Genomic DNA, 18,229 nt, shown 5'->3' with positions numbered 1-18,229 from the left:
AAAATAAAAGCTTTGCCCAGAACCGCAAAAAAAAAAAAAAAAAGGGATCAGCTCCTTCTATCAAACTATGCAACCCTCTGCAGGCACTGTGCGTCGGAGCTAATTTTTTTTTTATTTTCATTCCTTTGAAAAATCTCACCCCCTATAATATTTCAAAGTCAAAACTGACAGGTAGATTGAAATCTAAGAAGGCAAAAATATGACCAGTAGATATGAAACTACAAAGGCAACAAATGACAGATAAATAATTAATTCGTTAAAAATGCAATGATATATAATATGAAAAAAAAACCGTTAAATGATATGAGGAAAGAAACAACCAGCCCAATGACCTTGAATTAAGAAAGAAAAGAAAAAATACTCGTAAGAATATTCTGCAATGATCAACGTTTTATTTTTTGAATGTTTTTGGTTTAGCAATCAACCAAAGCGGTGACTTGCAAGTTGACTGGTTTACATTGAGCACCCAAAGATTCATCATACAAGTTGTAGAAAGTACCGGACAAACATTGGTAGAAAGTGGTGGTTTCACCAATGGCCAAGTTACCGTCGTAGATAGACCAACCGGCAGCGTAGATAGCACCGGCTTGTGGTGGTGGACCATCGAATTGGAATTGTCTGTTAGCGACAATAGAACCGATTCTTCCATTACCATCCTTCAAGATGGATTTTTCCAAAGTCAATTGCAAAGTACCATCAGACTTACAAGCGACAACATCTGAATCAGATGAGGCAGTGGCAGAGGCAGAGGCAGTGGAAGAAGCTTGGACTTGGCCATCAGTGATTTGAGAGGCACCAGAGGCAGTGGAAGTAGTAGCTTGAATTTGGCCATCGGTAATTTGAGAAGCAACATTAGTGGTAAGAGTAGTGGCTTGGATTTGACCGTCACTGATTTGAGAAATGGCTTGAGCAGTAGAAGCGGTGGCAGTAGAGGCTTGGATTTGGCCATCGCCGATTTGAGAAATGGCTTGGGCAGTGCTCTTTGGAGCAGCAGTAGAAGTAGAGGCTTGGATTTGACCGTCACCGATTTGAGAGATGGCTTGAGCGGTACTCTTTGGAGCAGCAGTAGAGGTAGATGCTTGGATTTGACCGTCACCGATTTGAGAGATGGCTTGAGCGGTAGTCTTTGGAGTCACGGTAGAAGTAGAAGCTTGGATTTGACCATCGCCGATTTGAGAAATGGCTTGGGCGTGGCTAGTAGTGGTGGCGGTAGTAGCTTGGATTTGACCGTCACCAATTTGGGAGACAACGTCTCTCTTAGCGACGGAAGATGAAGCAGAGGAGGAAGCGGTGATTGGGACAACGGCAATACCGAAAGTACCGTCGTAGTCAGTAGTACCGCCACTAAGGGTAGCGGATGGGGTCAAGGTAGACCATGGTTCAGAAGGAACGTAGGCGGCCAACACGGAAGAGATGGTAGCGAGGGAAACAATAGATCTGGACAACATGATAAGGATTATTAGAGAAACGAAAGTGTAGAACAAGGATGATGAGTATAACAAAATAAGATGGCTGGATTGATGGCCAGAAGATGGAATACCTGGATGTTTATATACTTTGTAGACGGGGGGTTCTCTGCTGCAGCATCCCTTTGTTTGTTTTTTTTTCGTCCCATTTTTTCTAAAATTAGCGCCGACCCCCCCTTGGTGGAAAATCATGCATGCAGCGTTGTGCATACATACTCACCCGGTCCAGGCGGATGATGACGGTGGATGGCGACGACTGAGGACGCCAGCGATGTGATGTAATGTGCTCACCACCACAATAATACTGTTATGGGAGGATAGTGGATAACGATCTAGTGTGGTTGTGATATATTAGGATTGATACTACTATTAATCATAGTATGCTATTATTTATTATAACCGCCAGCAGCCAATCAGGGCAGTGTCAATGGAACCAGGCCTTGTCCGTCCCGCGTGTACTGTGGTGTGCTGTACTAACCCTACTATTAATAGAAATCATATTGTTGTTGTTTTGGTATTGCCCTTTTGACAGATGACGTTGTTAGCCTTGGGCGCCCACTCAGCCCAATATCACCGACAGGTTGTGTTGAACAGACTGTACTGTACTCACGGCACCTAATAGAGAAGCTATTTCCATATACAGTAGTAATATTGATCTTTGCTTCTCCAAAACAGACAGATAAAGAAATAATTACACACATGCAAACTAACACAAATAAAAAAACAAACAAACAGTCGTCTGCTAATTTTAGCCGCAATGTTCACACAGACGGAGGGGGAAAATTTCTCTGTGGTTACGGGCCCCGCACATCGCACATTGCACAGCTAGACGAGAGAATCTGTCAACATGCAGCCAGCCCTGTGAAGCACCAGTATATAACTCTCCTTCGACCCTCTGCTTCACCAATTCCTTGTTAGTTCTCTATTCTATCATCAATCAACAAACGAAAACATTCTACTGTTTCACTCACTCTCATATCTCTAATAACAATATCTAATAAAAAATGAAGTACACTCTCGCTACTGCTGCTATCGTTGGTTCTGCCATCGCTGCCTACGTTCCTTCTGAACCATGGTCTACTTTGACTCCAAGTGCTATGGTCTCTGGTGGTACTACCGATTACGACGGTACTTTCGGTATTGCTGTTGTTCCAATCACTGCCGCTTCCTCTTCTGTTGCTAAGAGAGATGTTGTCTCCCAAATTGGTGATGGTCAAATCCAAGCTACCACCGCCACCACTACCACTCACGCCCAAGCCATTTCTCAAATCGGTGATGGTCAAATTCAAGCTTCTACTTCTACTGCTCCAGTTACTACTGTCCAACCAATCTCTCAAATCGGTGATGGTCAAATTCAAGCTACTACCACCACTCACGCTCAAGCTATTTCTCAAATTGGTGACGGTCAAATCCAAGCCACTACTCTTACCACTAATGTTGCTTCTCAAATTACTGATGGTCAAATCCAAGCCACTTCTACCGCTTCTGTCAACGCTACTGTTGCCGCCGAAAACACTAAAGATGGTATTACTGCCGTTGCTTGTAAAGTCGATGGTACTTTGCAAATGACTTTGGAAAAATCTATCTTGAAGGATGGTAAAGGTAGAATCGGTTCTATTGTCGCTAACAGACAATTCCAATTCGATGGTCCACCACCACAAGCCGGTGCTATCTACGCTGCCGGTTGGTCTATCTACGACGGTAACTTGGCCATTGGTGAAACCACCACTTTCTACCAATGTTTGTCCGGTACTTTCTACAACTTGTATGATGAATCTTTGGGTGCTCAATGTAAACCAGTTTACTTGGAAGTCACTTCTTTGGTCGATTGTTAAAAGAAAAAATAATCTCTTTTTCAATTTTAATCTTTTTCTTTCTTCTATCTTCCAATAATGACCTGCATTTTTTAATCTCTTTTACACCTCAACTTCATCATCTTGTTGCATCAAATTTATTACTGCATTAGCTTTGCTTTTTTTCCATTTGCATTCTTCATCACCATTATTCTCGGTCATTGACTGGACTTTTTCATTTTATCTGCTCTGTATTTTTAGTATATTTTCCTGCATTTTCTCATAATTATTAGTTGCATTTTTAAAGAATAAAAAAAATCTTATAAAACTTTCTTCACTGGTAGATGTTCTATTATCACCTAACTGTAATTCCATCATTTCTAATAGTTTCAACGTGTAACAGCAGCCACTTTTCTTTCATCAATTATTATTTTATCAAAAACTGTTTTTACGTTTTCCAGGAAGTCTACATTCTTGATCTTCCCGATTTACATACATACACACACACACCACTAATATACAAAAAAAAAAAAGAGATACTTGATAATTCTATAATAACTTATTAACCCGAAACGATTAAATAGCGCAAAAAAAAAGACATATTATGTCGAACATAATCAAGCAACGAAGCTAATAAAAATCTAAAGAAAGAGCCAAAAAAGCAATCTACCATAATGAAGGAAACAACTAAAAAAGAAAAGAAAAGAAGGATAAATATAAGAATGATACCGAAGATGAGGGTTGGGCAAAATTATGAAAAAAATATGAAGCATTATGAAGCAATGAATAACTAAAAATATAAAATAATAATTAACATGAATAGCTATTATTTTTTTTCTGCCTGGCAATTTGTGGCTAGTGATAACAATAATAATATCCAAAGACATTGACATTGTACTAGTAAAATAAAAGACGCTGAGAACCGATTGTGATCCACTCGAGGGATTCAATACTTTTCTGGGCATTATAACTAATGTGCCCCTCCTCCTCCTCCTCCTCCTCCTCCTCCTCCAACAAATGAATTAAATGCTTTTTGCAAAACATTAGGCTCTTCTTTACCACTTGGAATTCAATGGTAACATGCCATTGATCAAGTTTTGCGATTGGATTATTCTAGTATCATTACCTGCATTAGCATCAGTGTCAGCGATTAACACCGCGGCCGGCTGTGGAGGTGAAGTGATATATTGTTGTGGTGGTTGTTGCGACGAGGCTCGTCCTGATGGTACAATAACGACGGTTGGGTCATTGGAGGAGATTGGCTGGCGTAGTAAAGTTGGCCCCACCGCCACCACAGGATTAGCCAATTGAGTAACCTTAGGTTGAGGGACCGCAACAGGGGCTGGTGGAGCTGTGCCTGGTCCCCCCATTGCTGCAACTACCGCTGCGGCAGCAGTATTGGGATGGATTGGCTGATCAAGGTGGGGGCCTTGACCTGGGATCACGGTGCTCAATGGAGCAGCGTTAGCTCCTGAAGAACTCAAGATCAAAAGTTGGTTCAAGCAATCGAACCCTACCGAATCAATCAACTGTTGCTTATTATTCGATAGAATATTTCTAATACTCGCCATTTGTTTCCTGAGTGATCCGATTTCCCCTTGTAAACTGGCGTGTTCCCCTTGATAATATTGTAGATCGGTTTTCATTTTCTCGATATTTTGCTTCTTCCGTTGACGACATTTGGACGCTGCCAATCTATTACGTTCTAAAAACAGCTTTCGTTTATCTTCCTCGCTGAGTTCTTTCTTCGATCTTCTAAACACAGTAGCCTTGGTAAGATTAATATTATCATCATCAGAAACTCCATCATTTTCCCCGGAGTTATCCATGGCTGGCGAATTATCATAATTGTTATTATTATTTGCAGTCTTTTTCGTTTCTTTCTTTGATTTCTTAGCTGATGCTTGGGGTTCCGCAATCTTAGACTCTTTATCAGCCGCCTTTCTTTTTCTTGCAGGTTTTTTTTCTCCCGCTGGTTTTTCCATCCCATTCTTTGGCGATACTTTTTCCTTTTTGGTGATATTATCCATTGGTGGTGGTGCTGGTGGTAATTGTGGTAGTTGTGGACCAACTCTTGCTTTCTCTAATGTCTCCTTTGCACTTTCTTCTTTCTCCTCAATTTTTGGCTCTGGCATTTCTCCCTTGAGTTCCGGAATCGTCGGTATACCCGTTGTTGTCGTTGTTGTTGTTGTTGTCGTTGTTGTTGTTATCGGCGGGGCTGTTGCTGCTGCTATTGGAGGCATTGCTGTTGATGTATGATGTGTAGAATGTGTTGTGGTTTCGCCATTAGTCTTATTTTCCGGATTTGAATTCAAAAAACTCACAAAGTTTGGAGTGAAGAGGTTCCCACTAGGAGTGAACACGCTTAGTCCAGAAAGAATTCCTCCGGGAGTCAAACCGGTACGAAGACCTGATTCATTGGGAGTGAATCCCGTTTTGAAATAATTGCTCATGAACCCTGGAGTGAATTGTCCATTGGGAGAGAGTTGGGGAAGTGGTAATTTCCTGGTGCCTCCTGGAGTCAAATTGTTAGAAGAGAGATGGATAGCTGGAGGGTTGGTTTTATCGATGAAGGAATTAGTGTTATTACTACCGATTGAGGTTGTCAGTTTGGTTTTTCTATGATGATTGTGATGGTTGTTGATAATAATGCTTTCCTTGTTATTGATAATGTTGTTGTTTTGGTTGTTTGGGCCATCGTGAAGGGGGGAATCTCCGGTGATCGATGCTGGCTTTGAGGCGAACGATTGTTCAAAAGGATTTGGTTCGAGGTTAAGAGAACTAGGGGGCTTTTGCATGGTGATCTTATTTATTTATTTACTTTTTTGTGATGATGATGAAGTGGAAAAGAGGTTTGATAGCTATGACCTAATTGTACAGTTGGGGGTTGATGATTTTTCCTGCGGTGCGACTTGTTGCCTCTGGAACAATCAGGCAGAGAACAAAGCTAATAATAATGATAACCGGGGGGAAATAACTGGACAGCAAGGGGATAATATATTCCGCACTCTATCAAATATACGGGGCTGTTGATGATGATAATAATAATAGTACTTAGCAGAAGGAAAAACATCCACCCAACGCTGCTGGGAATTTATTATTATTAATAAAATTTGCTTGAGGGGGGGGGGGGAATTCTTCCGGATGCGGAAACCTCTTTTCACGTGATGAGGACGGACATCCAGACATCTTCACACCCTTTCAGCACTACTGTTGTCATACACATCCACATATCATATTATTATTTATTATCTAATGAACCAACAATTAAAATATAGCACAGAAAAGGTCAAATATAAAACTAAATAATAACTAAATATGCGTGAAACAAATGCAAAATAAACTGAGTACAAGCAAAATAACTGGAAATTAACTAATAAAATAACACACACACACACACACGCACACAAAAAATATGAAAGATCTATCAACCATTCGCTAATGTTTAGACTTCTTGTTAGGCTTCAATGGCGGCCGCACTGTCCCCACATTCATTGACTTAGGACTGATGCCTCCATCATTCTTTCCCATGCGATCGTAACCACGTTTGTAAACACTATTATTATAGTTAGCATAATTCTCATAGTTGCTATTACTATCATTATCATTATTATTATTATTATCGTCATCATCATTATCATTATCATTACTATCATTATTATCATTATCGTTACTATCATTATCATCATTACCAATCCCACTGGAACTTCCAAACGCATCTGCAGGCGTCATCTGCATGGAAAATTTCCTTGTTTTTTGTGGCGGTCCTTTTTGTGGCATCTGTGACCTATTGACATTTTGGTATTGTTGTAAAAGAGAATCAAATGCTTGAATAGGGGAGGCAACTTTTGTATTTACTTGAAAATCCATCAATGGCTTCAACAGGGTCATTACGTCCATAGTTTGCAACGCCGCCATCGCCGATGACAGTAATCCAAATGGACCCACAGCCCGTGCACAGAGAAAGTTTTCTGCCATCCCTTTGGCAATATCTTCTTGATTGTTATTCTTAACAAACTGTTCTATTTGATCGTAATCGATCGATCTAGTACACCCCAAATTCTGTAAGTCCATGATATCAATCTTCAAGTTTTCCTCATTTGCCGAATTCAAAGCATTCATAATAGGATTACCATCTAAACTGCCAATTGGTGGACAACTAATTCTGACCCTCATTACACAATTGAAAGAAATGTTTGAACCATCAATATACTTTCTCAAAATTTCTCCATTACATTGCAAGAACACCTGTTGGGGATTATCATCAATCCGTTGATTGCCCAGATTATTAGCAAAATGCGTTTGAACATTCTTGAAAGTTGCATCAATTTTTTGAACCCCATCTTTGATCAATGTGTGAAAGAACTTTGAGATGACCGGATACTGAAACTCAAGTGGGTTGGCTTCATTATTGTAATTATTCTTCATGGGCTCCAGAACATCGGCGTATTTCAAGATCGACCCCCTAGGATTGAAATACTTCCCCACTACCGCTTCCCAATATTGTAAATGTCTGAAAGTCAATGTAGGACTACCAGCGTTGGAGGCATTATTATTGAATGGTAATTTTTGACTAGTCATCAGATTAACAAAGCTCAATAACCTCGCCTTTGCAGACTGCGCAAATAATTTCCTAAAAAGCATCAACCTTTCAACACTACTAATACTATTCATCAGATTAGTGAGCGGATAAGAATTTGTTTGACTTGATGATGATGGAGGTCCCGATAACCCCATAGGAATTGATTTATCGTCATTACTTTTGACCCGCAAATTAGTAATATTCTTAAGATTATTCTTAACGATAGTGTCATCCACATCAATTTTAGCATTAAGATTAGTATTCATGACATTCAGATTTCTCTTGGTATCCTTGGACTTAATCTTTGCTACTCTTGCTGCGGTAGAGGTTCCTGGCATATCTTTTGTATCATTTTTCAATTGGGCCAGTGGATTTCTCGGAGTATTGTGCACACTTATTGAAACGCGTTTCGGGGTGTGCGCTGAATTCATTGGACTTTCATTATTAGACTTAGTAGACATTGGGGGAGTAAAAACTGGACTACGATTATTATTGACTGCAGGCAGACCTGATCCAACATATGACTGGGCTATGCCTAGCTGATTATTTTGATCCGACTGCGAAATCAGAGTTGGTAATTGACCTGGTTGAAGAACTGAATGTGGGTGGGGCATTGGGGCCTGCTGCTGTGATTGTGGTTGTTGTACCACAGGCGATTGAGCTTTAAGCTGCTGCATGACCTGATGCTGTTGTTGATTACCTATTTTATTGCCAAATGCTTGTTTTTGTTTTGGTAAGAAGGCCACTTGTGTTTGTTGATCGGGTATTAACGACTGAGGTGACTGAATTGTTGGCAGCTGTTGCATTACCTGCTGTGCTTTATTTTTCACAGATTGAGTTTTTTGTGCCTGCTGGAGTTGGGGGGCTTGCTGAAGCTGTGGCGATTGTTGCGCTTGTTGAGATTGTTGCTGTTTTTGTTGTTGTTGTTGTTGCGCTTGTTGAGATTGTTGTTGTTGCTGCTGCTGCTGTTTTTGTTGATGTTGATGTTGTTGATGTTGCTGCTGCTGTTGTTGAAGTTGTTGAAACTTTTGCATTTGTGGCAGGTTTTGAGGTATCATTTGACGTTGTATCATATTTGGTTGTTGTTGTTGTTGTTGTTGTTGTTGCTGCTGCTGTTGTTGCTGTTGTTGTTGCTGTCTACTCATCAATTGACGATACATAGCTTGACTTTGAAGGGTGAGGTTTGGATTCATTTGGCCTAATCCAATTTGTTGCTGAGATTGTCTATTTTGCTGTGTATGTTGTAGCTGTTGTAACTGTTGTGAATGTTGTTGTTGAAGCTGTTGTGGATGTTGTTGGAGCTGCTGCTGCTGCTGCTGTAGTTGTTGCTGTTGAAGCTGTTGTTGTTGAAGCTGTTGTTGTTGCAATTGTTGCTGTTGAAGTTGTTGAGGGTCCTGTAGTTGTTGCGGATGCAGTTGTTGCAATTGCTGTGGAAGCTGCTGTTGCAATTGCTGTGGATGTTGTAACTGTTGTGGATGCTGATAATGTTGCGGGTGCTGAGGATGAGCATGGTTTTGATGTTGTAGAGATTGGTGTTGTTGTTGTTGCATCTGTTGTTGCATCTGTTGTTGTTGCATCTGCTGAAACTGCTGTTGATACTGCTGTTGCTGCATCATTGCCAACTGTTGTTCCTGTTGTCTATGAAGATTGGAATATGTTTGGCGAGCCTTCAAAGAATTCAATTGTTGGGGTGATAAGTTAGCGACATTGACCATTCCATTATTTGGCTTGGCGAGATTAGAGTTGGTTATCGCTGCGGTGGCAGCATTCATAACCGACACTGGATTGGCATTTGGTGTGTTATTCATTCTATTTGGCTGGGCCATGTGAGGGTTCAGATGGGCACTAGCACCATTTGTACCGGCCATTCCCATGCCCATAGGGTTCATGTTAAGACCGATGTTAACGCCCATTGTATTTGGCATCATTTGGCGATTAGTGAACTGGGGCAGCTGATGTTGGGTTTGCTGGGGCGACATTATTGGCATCTCAGGTGCTCCAACTAGGTTTTGTTTTAATAGCGGAGGCCCCACTTGTTGTTGTTGAGGAGGTGGTGGTGGAGGTTGTTGTTGTTGTTGAGGTAGCTGTTTGAGCTGGGGCGGTTGGTCCAATAGGCTGAAAGGATCGACAGAAGATCCCATATTTGGCCTGCCCAACTGTTCCAAGTTCAAGTCCAATTCATTGCCATTTTCAAGATCTAGAAAGTCCATTGTGATATTTGGTGGTATCTCTTGATAACTCTACGACGATTGGTAACTTCCCGTCTGACTAAAAGAGGTTTTTGAAAAGTTTCTGGAGGCGGGCGGGTATTTTCAAGCACCGACGACAACGCTACGCGCACTCTGAGGACACTATCAAAAAAAGGCAGTAACTTGTCAAATTACAGTGATGAGGAAAGAAGACGAGTATTAATAGTTAGTTTTATCACTATTATTATTATTATTATTTTGCATCATGGGGGATCAGCCAAATGAAGAATACCTCAATTTCCAGAAGGCATTGAAAATGTGGGAGGAGATTTCTTTGCCGGAGGTCCAGAAGAAGTTGGACGATGAGGCGTTGGAAATCAAAGAAAATCAAAAGAGTTTATTGATTTCCAGAAAAGATCTTGCCACGAAGACTAAGCAGTTCAAGAAACTAGAAGATGATGCGAAACTCAATGAAATTAAACCTTTGCTTAAAGCTTACCAAAACGAAATTGATAACTTGACTAAAAAAGGAAAATTTGTTGAGACTGCGTTTTTCAATGTTTATAAAGATATTAGTGAAGCTCCCGATCCAAAACCTTTGCTATCCAGCTCTTTGAAGTCCTTTAAAACTTCCTCAGAAATTGATGCATTAAAAGACGAAAATGCTAAACTTCAAGAGAAGCTCTTAAAGTATAAAGATTATGAGACCGTGAAGGCCAAGCTCATTGAAGGGGAGCAAAAGCACGCAGAGAGTTTGAAAGTCAAGTTATTATTAAAAGATGATGAATACAAGTCCAGGATTGATGAGACTGAAAGAAAATTCAAAGTTACCGAAAATAAATACGAGCGGAAAATAGCATTGTTGACCAAACAGGTATCAGAATTAAAGGCTCTTAATGAAATCTCTAAAAACAAATTAAAATCGCAAAGCAAGCTTTTGCAAGGTGATGATGATGATGAAGATGGGGAGGAGGATGATGGTGATGAAGATGACACTGATGCAGGGAAACACACAGAGAATCTAAATGATGTCGAGCCTAAATCCGCGTTGAGAGTGGAGCTTGACTTAGCAACAAGAGATTTAGAGTATTCAAAGACTAAGGTATTAGAATTGGAGAAAAGAAACCAAGAATTGAAAGAAAGTTTGAGTAAATTAGAAGAGTCCTATGAACAAGATGAAAAACTTAATAAGTTGAGAGAATCCAATCTAATGTTGGAAAAGAATAATTCAATTTTATTGCAAAAGTCAAACTCTGATAAAAGAACAATTATAAAGCTCAATACCGAACTTTCTAAAGCCACCAAAGACTTAATAGCTAAAGAATCCGAATATTCTCAAAAACTTTCTAAACTTAAACAAAAACTTGATGAGCATAGTGATTATGATGAAATTAAGAATGAGTTGAGTATATTAAGATCGTTTGAATTCGATGTTGATCTTGATAATGAAAAATCCGCTGGAGACTCCTCCATTGATCATACTTTGATGGTGAGAAATCGCAAATTGAATAACGATTTAGTCGAACTTCGTAACAAATGCTCCAAGCTTGAACAACAAATCCGTCAATTGACAGATAATCTGAAGAGAAGAGAGTCGCAAATTTCCAGCTTGCAGTCAATCAATGAAAAGTTAGAATCTGACATATCTAATGTTAGAGGAAATAATGACAATTGGGAAGCCATGAGCATGATAAGCGGGGTTTCAAGATTTCCGCCGGCCAGAAGCATTGCTCCATCTACTAGGTTTTCTTCTCATGGGAACGGTAAAATATCACCGGCTGCATCGATTGCTGGTTTTGACGATAGTTCCTCTATGATTGGTGGTGGTGGCGCTGATAACGGTGGGAACAACTCGCTTTTGCCATTGATTACTCAACAAAGAGACCGGTTCCGTTCAAAAAACACCGAATTGGAAACCAAATTAAGAGAAACCACCAAAACCATTGGTGATTTAAAGAAACAGAACACCGTCTTGCAAACTAAAGTGAATAATTTGACCACCGAGGTAAAGTTTTTGCAGAGCAAATCTGCAAGAGGGTCGGGTCCTACCGCCATAGGTTCTGGTAAACCGGCGGCTGCCAACCCTTATAGTGATCAATTTTCTTCAACCACTTATGATGTGTTGTTTGATGATTATGAATCATTTAGCTTCATTACCAATAGTAAGAGTTTGCATTGGCTTCAGAAAACTTTAGGAAATGAAAACACCAAAAAACTCGATAAGAAGTTGAATGGTACTGAGAAATATTTTTATAATTTCTTGAAGATCATCTTGACAAATCAAACCTCCAGAACTTTTTTCTTGATTTATTTTACCGCCATTCACTCAGTATTGGTGTTATTTTTGCTCAAATTGTTTTTCGGTGGTGGATCGGTGTCAACTACCGATTCGATAGTGAAGAAAGTTACAAAAGATGTAGGATCTGAAAAAATATTGGCTGCTGCTGCCGCAGCAGCAGCAGACAGTATCAAAGTTCCAGTTGGTGGTGGGGTTGCTAGGGATGCGGCTGATGCAATCAAAGTTGCTGGATGAATGAATGGTGATGTAGTGGTGTATTTTGACAATCATCATTATTTGACGAGAGCGATATTTGACATAGGTACTTGAATATATTTTAATAATAACTATTAAAAAATTAAAATCGCTTCATGTAAGTGTGTGAAACTGAAAGTTTTGTTGAATAATCAAGTTGTTTCCAGCAGATGGATGTATCGAAATAAAATGACACACCAGACACATTGTAATAGGGCACACACTATCAGTTGCCACCACTTGGTGATTTAAGAGTGGTGTAGTGTAAACATTACGAAGTTTATTAAATATTAATAAGCATGCATTTAAGATATAAAAATATCCTGCAATGTGTATTAGTGACCTATTATGTAGTCTACAAGAATTATATCAGAAGCTCTGGGAGCAACCTTCAAAGTTTTGTAGCCTTAATTTTCTATCGAAGAATTACCCTTGAGGATTATTTCAAGATAACAATATCAAAATGTATAGTATATACATATATATTGATATAACCACATTATCCATATATCCGATATATATTATAGAGTTTCTCAGAGAGAGAAAAAAAAAAAAGACTTGCGGAGATAAATAATTGTATTGTTGTTCTTCAGTTGCAATCATGTAATAGGTTTTTGCTAAAAAATCATCATACCCAAGATAAGGATATTTTTGCAAATTACATATACTGAACTTTGGGGTACTTCTTCGCTGCCAACCCAGTTCGGTTGTCAGGATGTTAGGATATGTGCAGATAAACGCGTTGAAAAGACATACTCTTAGCGTGTTCTATATCGATGGTACACCCATTTTTTTCTTTTCTTTTTCTGTTTCTCTATTATTCTAGCGTTGGCTCATTTAAATCTCTAGGATGAATGGCGATATCTTTTCTTTTAGTCTATGATGATGATCGCATCATCCAAGAAAGAGAATAATTTTTTAGCTGGTGGTTGATATCAAAGGTTTTGTGTGATACGGTCTACAGATTCGATGAGTTTCTAGAAGCGAAAGATTTTCCTAACCACAAATATTGAGGATGAAGAATAACGCCTATTTCAACCGAAGAAGAATAACACCCCTCACTAATAGAGGAAGCTAATAATCATAAACAATATACAATATGGGATTATTTACATCCCAAGTTCCTCGCTCTCTTTCTGGTCTTTGGGGGTTATCGTACAGTCTTTTTTATTTTACCAGTTTCCTTTACAAACTTCATTACGATTCTAAATAGCCGTTCAACCCCACATTTATTCAATTATATAAAATAGATGAAACAATTTTTTTTTTTCTTCAATTCAATTTTTTCTCGGGGGTAAAAAAAATGGTGAGACGTGAAGTTTGACGGTTTCATTTTCATTATTATTATTATCATCATTATCAAATACCGACTGAGTACTTTGAATCATTTCATTCATCCTCTGCTTCCACTGGTTCCACCACTAAAAAGTCCTCATCCATAGTTGCAAATGCAAGCACGTCGCCATCTCCAAGTGATAAATCACCATGGAGTGAAAGGGTATCCACAGACTTCTCACCGGCAAAAGCTTGCAATTCTGAGAAATTCGTTCCTACAGGATGAAGCTTATCTACCGGCCTACCAATCTTGAGGCTCGACGGCGAGTCTATCTGAAGGTATCGCGACATTGGTGATATTTCCTCATCATCATCCTTTTTGATATTATTTTGGCGAAAGTTGGTACTGGAAACCGCTTGGTAATCTCCATCATCATCGCTGGCTTGGTCAATAGAGGGAATTGGGATATCTATCCCATCATCATAACCTTCTTCTTCATCATCATTGTCATATTTTGGCTCGTCGATATCGTCTATTGGTTTGAGTCCCCCAGTGGCATTTACCATTTCCTGGATTTCTAACTTGAGATCTAGAACCGTTGCAGTAGATGGGACAAGGATAATTAGCACTTGTTTACCACGTTTTAGCGTTAGGCGTATTTCTAGGGATATTGACTTCTTTGGAGGCTGAGAAAAACAATAAGGTTAATAAATGTAATTTAATTTGAAAAAAAAAAAAAAGTTTGCATCATACGAGAATATCTGCTGGAATCAAATGAAATATCCATCTCATATGTATGATCATAACAATAGAACTCCAAAAACTAACGTACCATTGCTTTGTTTCTTTATCCTATTATGTTTAAAATATGGGGGATATTGACCTTTTTGTACAACTATAAATGAAGCGCAAGAAAAAATAAATAAGGAGGATAATAATACAACACTTTACTTCAGTGTATGTTTGTGAGTATAGTTTTTATTTCTGTATTAACGTATCGCAAAATCAGTTTTTTCACCCAAAATAAAAATAAAGAAAAAACAAAGCGGGTGCAACACCCTTATTGAGGCATCTCAACATGCGATGACGCTAGAAGAAAATAAAATTATATTGAGTACAGTGTGATTTTAATGTATCAACTACGATAAGGAAGTATCATCTGAATAGATATACCAAACTAAAAAAAAATATTTCATACCATTATACTTTAATTATTCCCACCATTTTATTTCAATTATTCGTATCAATGCTTTTTCAACTAATGATTTCAATAGTCTTTTTGTTACTTGACTTGATCAAACAATACTCAATTTTAAAGAACTCGGAGTCTGAAACAGCACCCGTGGAAGCTTGCTTTAGCTACAGTGATTATAGAAGTGTAGTAAAATCACCGACTATGGAACTACATGAAGTGATCTTCGAAAAAGATGAAGACATGAAAACTGAAGAAATGGAGGAGACAAAAAAATACAGAGGTCCCTACAGATACTATAAACAGGCTGTGAAACAAAGATTTTGGCAGCTAGTTATGGAAGAAGGCGCTTCAGCTTATATACAATTGGAACAAAGCACTTTTTGATGAGCTAAACCGCATCTCTGTCCCACCAAAGACTAGAATGGGCATAGTAATATAAGGATAAACTCGACTTTAACGAAAACTGTATTTTCATCGATGAAGCCGGTTTGAACATCAGTGTGAGGCGTGTGTATGTATGTTCTACTGTAGGTGAAAAAGCTTTCCTAACGGTTACTATTACAAGAGGACTTAATGTTTCATTCATTGGTGCGAACTCTGCCAAAGGCTGTATTGAATTAAAGGCAAGGGCACCTGTGGCTCCATCCAATAAGAAGAGAAAGCTTGAATCAAAAAAAATGCTGCTATTCATAAACATCGTGATGTTCATTTATTAGTTGCACTGAGAGTGGGTTAGAAAGAGCAATTGACACCAAGAGTGAGAGAAGCTACGGAAAATATTGCTCTTAACAGTTACAAGGGATTTTGTCATATTGATCTCTGTTTACAGCATCAGCTATTTTGAAAAGAAATACAAAAAGACAAAAAATTTTAGAAAATGAAATTAAGAAAAAAAAAACTGTATAAAACTGTAATGAAAAAAACAAAAAAGTAAAATAAACTACACAGGAGAAGCCCATATTGACCAAAAACTTGGTTACGAGCCCCAAAGGGGCCATTAGATATATCAAATTCCTGTTAGGTGTTTATATGAAGATCAAATAAATTTCTTTAAACTAAAGGCATAAAATAATTTATAACTGTAGTATGAATTTTCTTCCTATGGGTACGAATAGTAATTACAGTGTAATGGTATGAAATATTGTGAGAGCATACCACGACGGTGGTATTTAAGTCATGTCTCTGATCAATTCTAAGTATGGTACCAATACTGGATTGCACTGACGTTGCTACGTTGCTGGTTCCAGACTATATTTAATTAGTAATAGCAGTCGTAATTTAGCAAGTCAGGAACAAGGAGCAACAAGGAGAAACAATCTAGATAATTGTAATGATCTATGTATTGATCTACTTTTTTCTCTTCTTATTAATTCCATTCCATTATTCCACCAATCCTTTTCTCTCTATTATTTCTTATCTCCGACATCTTCATTTACTTCTTACTTCTTTTCATCTTGTTGTCCCATTTCCTTTTCTCACCTATAAATAGGGTTTATTTCACATAGTCTTTTATTTTATTCTACTTTAATATACATTAACTATCACATTCCGTTCTAAAAAGACGTAACCAAAACCATTACAAATACAGGGGCAGATGATTAGGAAATTGAATTCTCAAGGCGCAAGTGATTGTTTACTCCGTGTCGTTCCATTTTCGGCGATCTATTTCCCAACTTCAAGTCTATGGAAAGCTGTGACATTGATGAAGTTAGAAGGTATCGTGCAAAGAGCTCACAAGCCCTAGGTTTATTCAAGGATGTCAGTCCAAGTTTTCATCAATTTGATCATGATGTTTACCAACAATTTAGAGAAGTTTATGGGAAGAAGTTAAATTAACGTTTTTCTTTCTTTCTTTTTCTTTTTTTTCTTTCCCTTCTGATTCTGTTTCAAGATGTGTGTTTTTGCTTTTTTGTTTTATTCTAAAATCTATTAACCACCGGTAATGCTCACACAAAGATTAATTCTTACTAACCACCGGAAATATTCATACGTGTGACAAAAATACTTCATACCATTACATAGAATGTATAGAAAACCAAAGAAAAACAGCTTTGAACCCACACAAAAAATATCTTGACGTGATGTCTGCCAACTCCTCCACCAATATCTGGCTAGTGTTCCTGAAGAATCACTACAAGACGGCATACTACCACGTTCATGCCCTGACAAATATGAACGTCATAATCGATATTAAAAGTAAGTAGAGGATCACTTGAGAGTAGCTAGAATGCTTTTGGACTCTCTTGATACTATTGTAAGTGCTTATTGTGCTTACAAGTAATTTCACCAGTTAATTTATTAATCTACTTAAAAAAGATCAGTAAAAAGAATAATCAGCAAAAAATTTTGTTTAATAATTTTTCAACTAGACTGAAGGGTGAGGTAGTTCCATTTAGCATCCCTTTCTGCCAATTCCTTTGCAACTTGGGCACCGTAACTGGCCGCATCACTTCCGATCAAAAGACGCAATGGCAGCTCCTTCTCATTCAAAAGTTTAAAAATTATCTCGGCAATTTTCTCTGGTCTAGAAGGCCCACCGTCTGAACTTTTGAGAAACTCTGCAAATGCTCCCACAGTCTGCTTGTATGGCTCGCTGACTGGTGGCACTTTCATTGAGGAGCCAGCCCAGTCAGTCTTAATTCCACCTGGTTCAAGTACAGTGAGTTTAATACCAAATGGGGCAATTTCCTGAGAAAGAACAGTAGAAAACCCAGAGACGGCCCACTTAACAGATTGGTAGGCAGAGAGGCCTGGGGCACCCAATCTATCACCAAGTGATGAAACTTGAAAAATGTACCCAGAAGCTTGTTCCCTAAGGATTGGGAGAACAGCTTTGGTAACATAAACAACACCCAAGAAATTAGTATTCACTTGATTTTCGAAGTCCTCTATCTCGATATCTTCAACACCAACAGTATTCGCATATCCAGCATTATTGACCACAACATCAAGACGACCAAATTTTTTGTGCCCTTCAGCAACAGCTTTTGAAACTTGATCTTTGTTGGTAACATCTAAAGAAATTGGATAAATGTTATCACCGAATTCCTTTTGAAAGCAAACAAGCACAGAAGCGTTTCTTGCAGTAGCAATAACTTTGTCTCCAGCCTTAAGTGCTGCTTCAGTAATTGCAAAACCAAGTCCTCTTGAGGAACCTGTGATAAACCAAACTCTAGCCATGATGAATACTTTTAC

General features: G+C 38.6%; 7 protein-coding genes across 7 annotated transcripts; 2 read left to right on the top strand and 5 right to left on the bottom strand. All coding sequences in view use genetic code 12, as the record gives it.

Moving 5' to 3' along the window:
* Positions 1 to 413: 413 nt before the first annotated feature.
* Positions 414 to 1,448, bottom strand: DASC09_021420 (heat shock protein; the record flags this gene model as incomplete). The annotated part of the gene is made up of 1 exon (XM_064995745.1): positions 414 to 1,448. The coding sequence occupies one exon, from the start codon at positions 1,446 to 1,448 to the stop codon at positions 414 to 416; it is 1,035 nt and encodes a 344-aa protein (XP_064851817.1).
* Positions 1,449 to 2,470: 1,022 nt separating this feature from the next.
* Positions 2,471 to 3,301, top strand: DASC09_021410 (Cis3 protein; the record flags this gene model as incomplete). The annotated part of the gene is made up of 1 exon (XM_064995744.1): positions 2,471 to 3,301. One exon carries the CDS (start codon positions 2,471 to 2,473, stop codon positions 3,299 to 3,301), a length of 831 nt encoding a protein of 276 aa, XP_064851816.1.
* Positions 3,302 to 4,314: 1,013 nt separating this feature from the next.
* On the bottom strand, positions 4,315 to 6,057 carry SKO1 (Sko1p; the record flags this gene model as incomplete). The annotated part of the gene is made up of 1 exon (XM_064995743.1): positions 4,315 to 6,057. The coding sequence occupies one exon, from the start codon at positions 6,055 to 6,057 to the stop codon at positions 4,315 to 4,317; it is 1,743 nt and encodes a 580-aa protein (XP_064851815.1).
* A 640-nt stretch (positions 6,058 to 6,697) lies between these two features.
* DASC09_021390 (uncharacterized protein) lies at positions 6,698 to 10,051 on the bottom strand (the record flags this gene model as incomplete). Its single annotated transcript, XM_064995742.1, has 1 exon — positions 6,698 to 10,051. The coding sequence occupies one exon, from the start codon at positions 10,049 to 10,051 to the stop codon at positions 6,698 to 6,700; it is 3,354 nt and encodes a 1,117-aa protein (XP_064851814.1).
* A 244-nt stretch (positions 10,052 to 10,295) lies between these two features.
* Positions 10,296 to 12,563, top strand: DASC09_021380 (Coy1 protein; the record flags this gene model as incomplete). Its single annotated transcript, XM_064995741.1, has 1 exon — positions 10,296 to 12,563. The coding sequence occupies one exon, from the start codon at positions 10,296 to 10,298 to the stop codon at positions 12,561 to 12,563; it is 2,268 nt and encodes a 755-aa protein (XP_064851813.1).
* A 1,389-nt stretch (positions 12,564 to 13,952) lies between these two features.
* Positions 13,953 to 14,674, bottom strand: DASC09_021370 (uncharacterized protein; the record flags this gene model as incomplete). Its single annotated transcript, XM_064995740.1, has 2 exons — positions 13,953 to 14,525; positions 14,672 to 14,674. The coding sequence occupies 2 exons, from the start codon at positions 14,672 to 14,674 to the stop codon at positions 13,953 to 13,955; spliced, it is 576 nt and encodes a 191-aa protein (XP_064851812.1).
* A 2,721-nt stretch (positions 14,675 to 17,395) lies between these two features.
* On the bottom strand, positions 17,396 to 18,214 carry DASC09_021360 (uncharacterized protein; the record flags this gene model as incomplete). Its single annotated transcript, XM_064995739.1, has 1 exon — positions 17,396 to 18,214. One exon carries the CDS (start codon positions 18,212 to 18,214, stop codon positions 17,396 to 17,398), a length of 819 nt encoding a protein of 272 aa, XP_064851811.1.
* Positions 18,215 to 18,229: the final 15 nt, after the last annotated feature.

The sequence above is a fragment of the Saccharomycopsis crataegensis genome, assembly GCF_037102585.1.
Source record: "Saccharomycopsis crataegensis DNA, jcf7180000000074, whole genome shotgun sequence".
Taxonomy (NCBI): Eukaryota; Fungi; Ascomycota; class Saccharomycetes; order Ascoideales; family Saccharomycopsidaceae; genus Saccharomycopsis; species Saccharomycopsis crataegensis.
The sequence above is the reverse complement of the archived record's forward strand: the minus strand, read 5'-3'. Positions and strand labels throughout refer to the sequence as shown.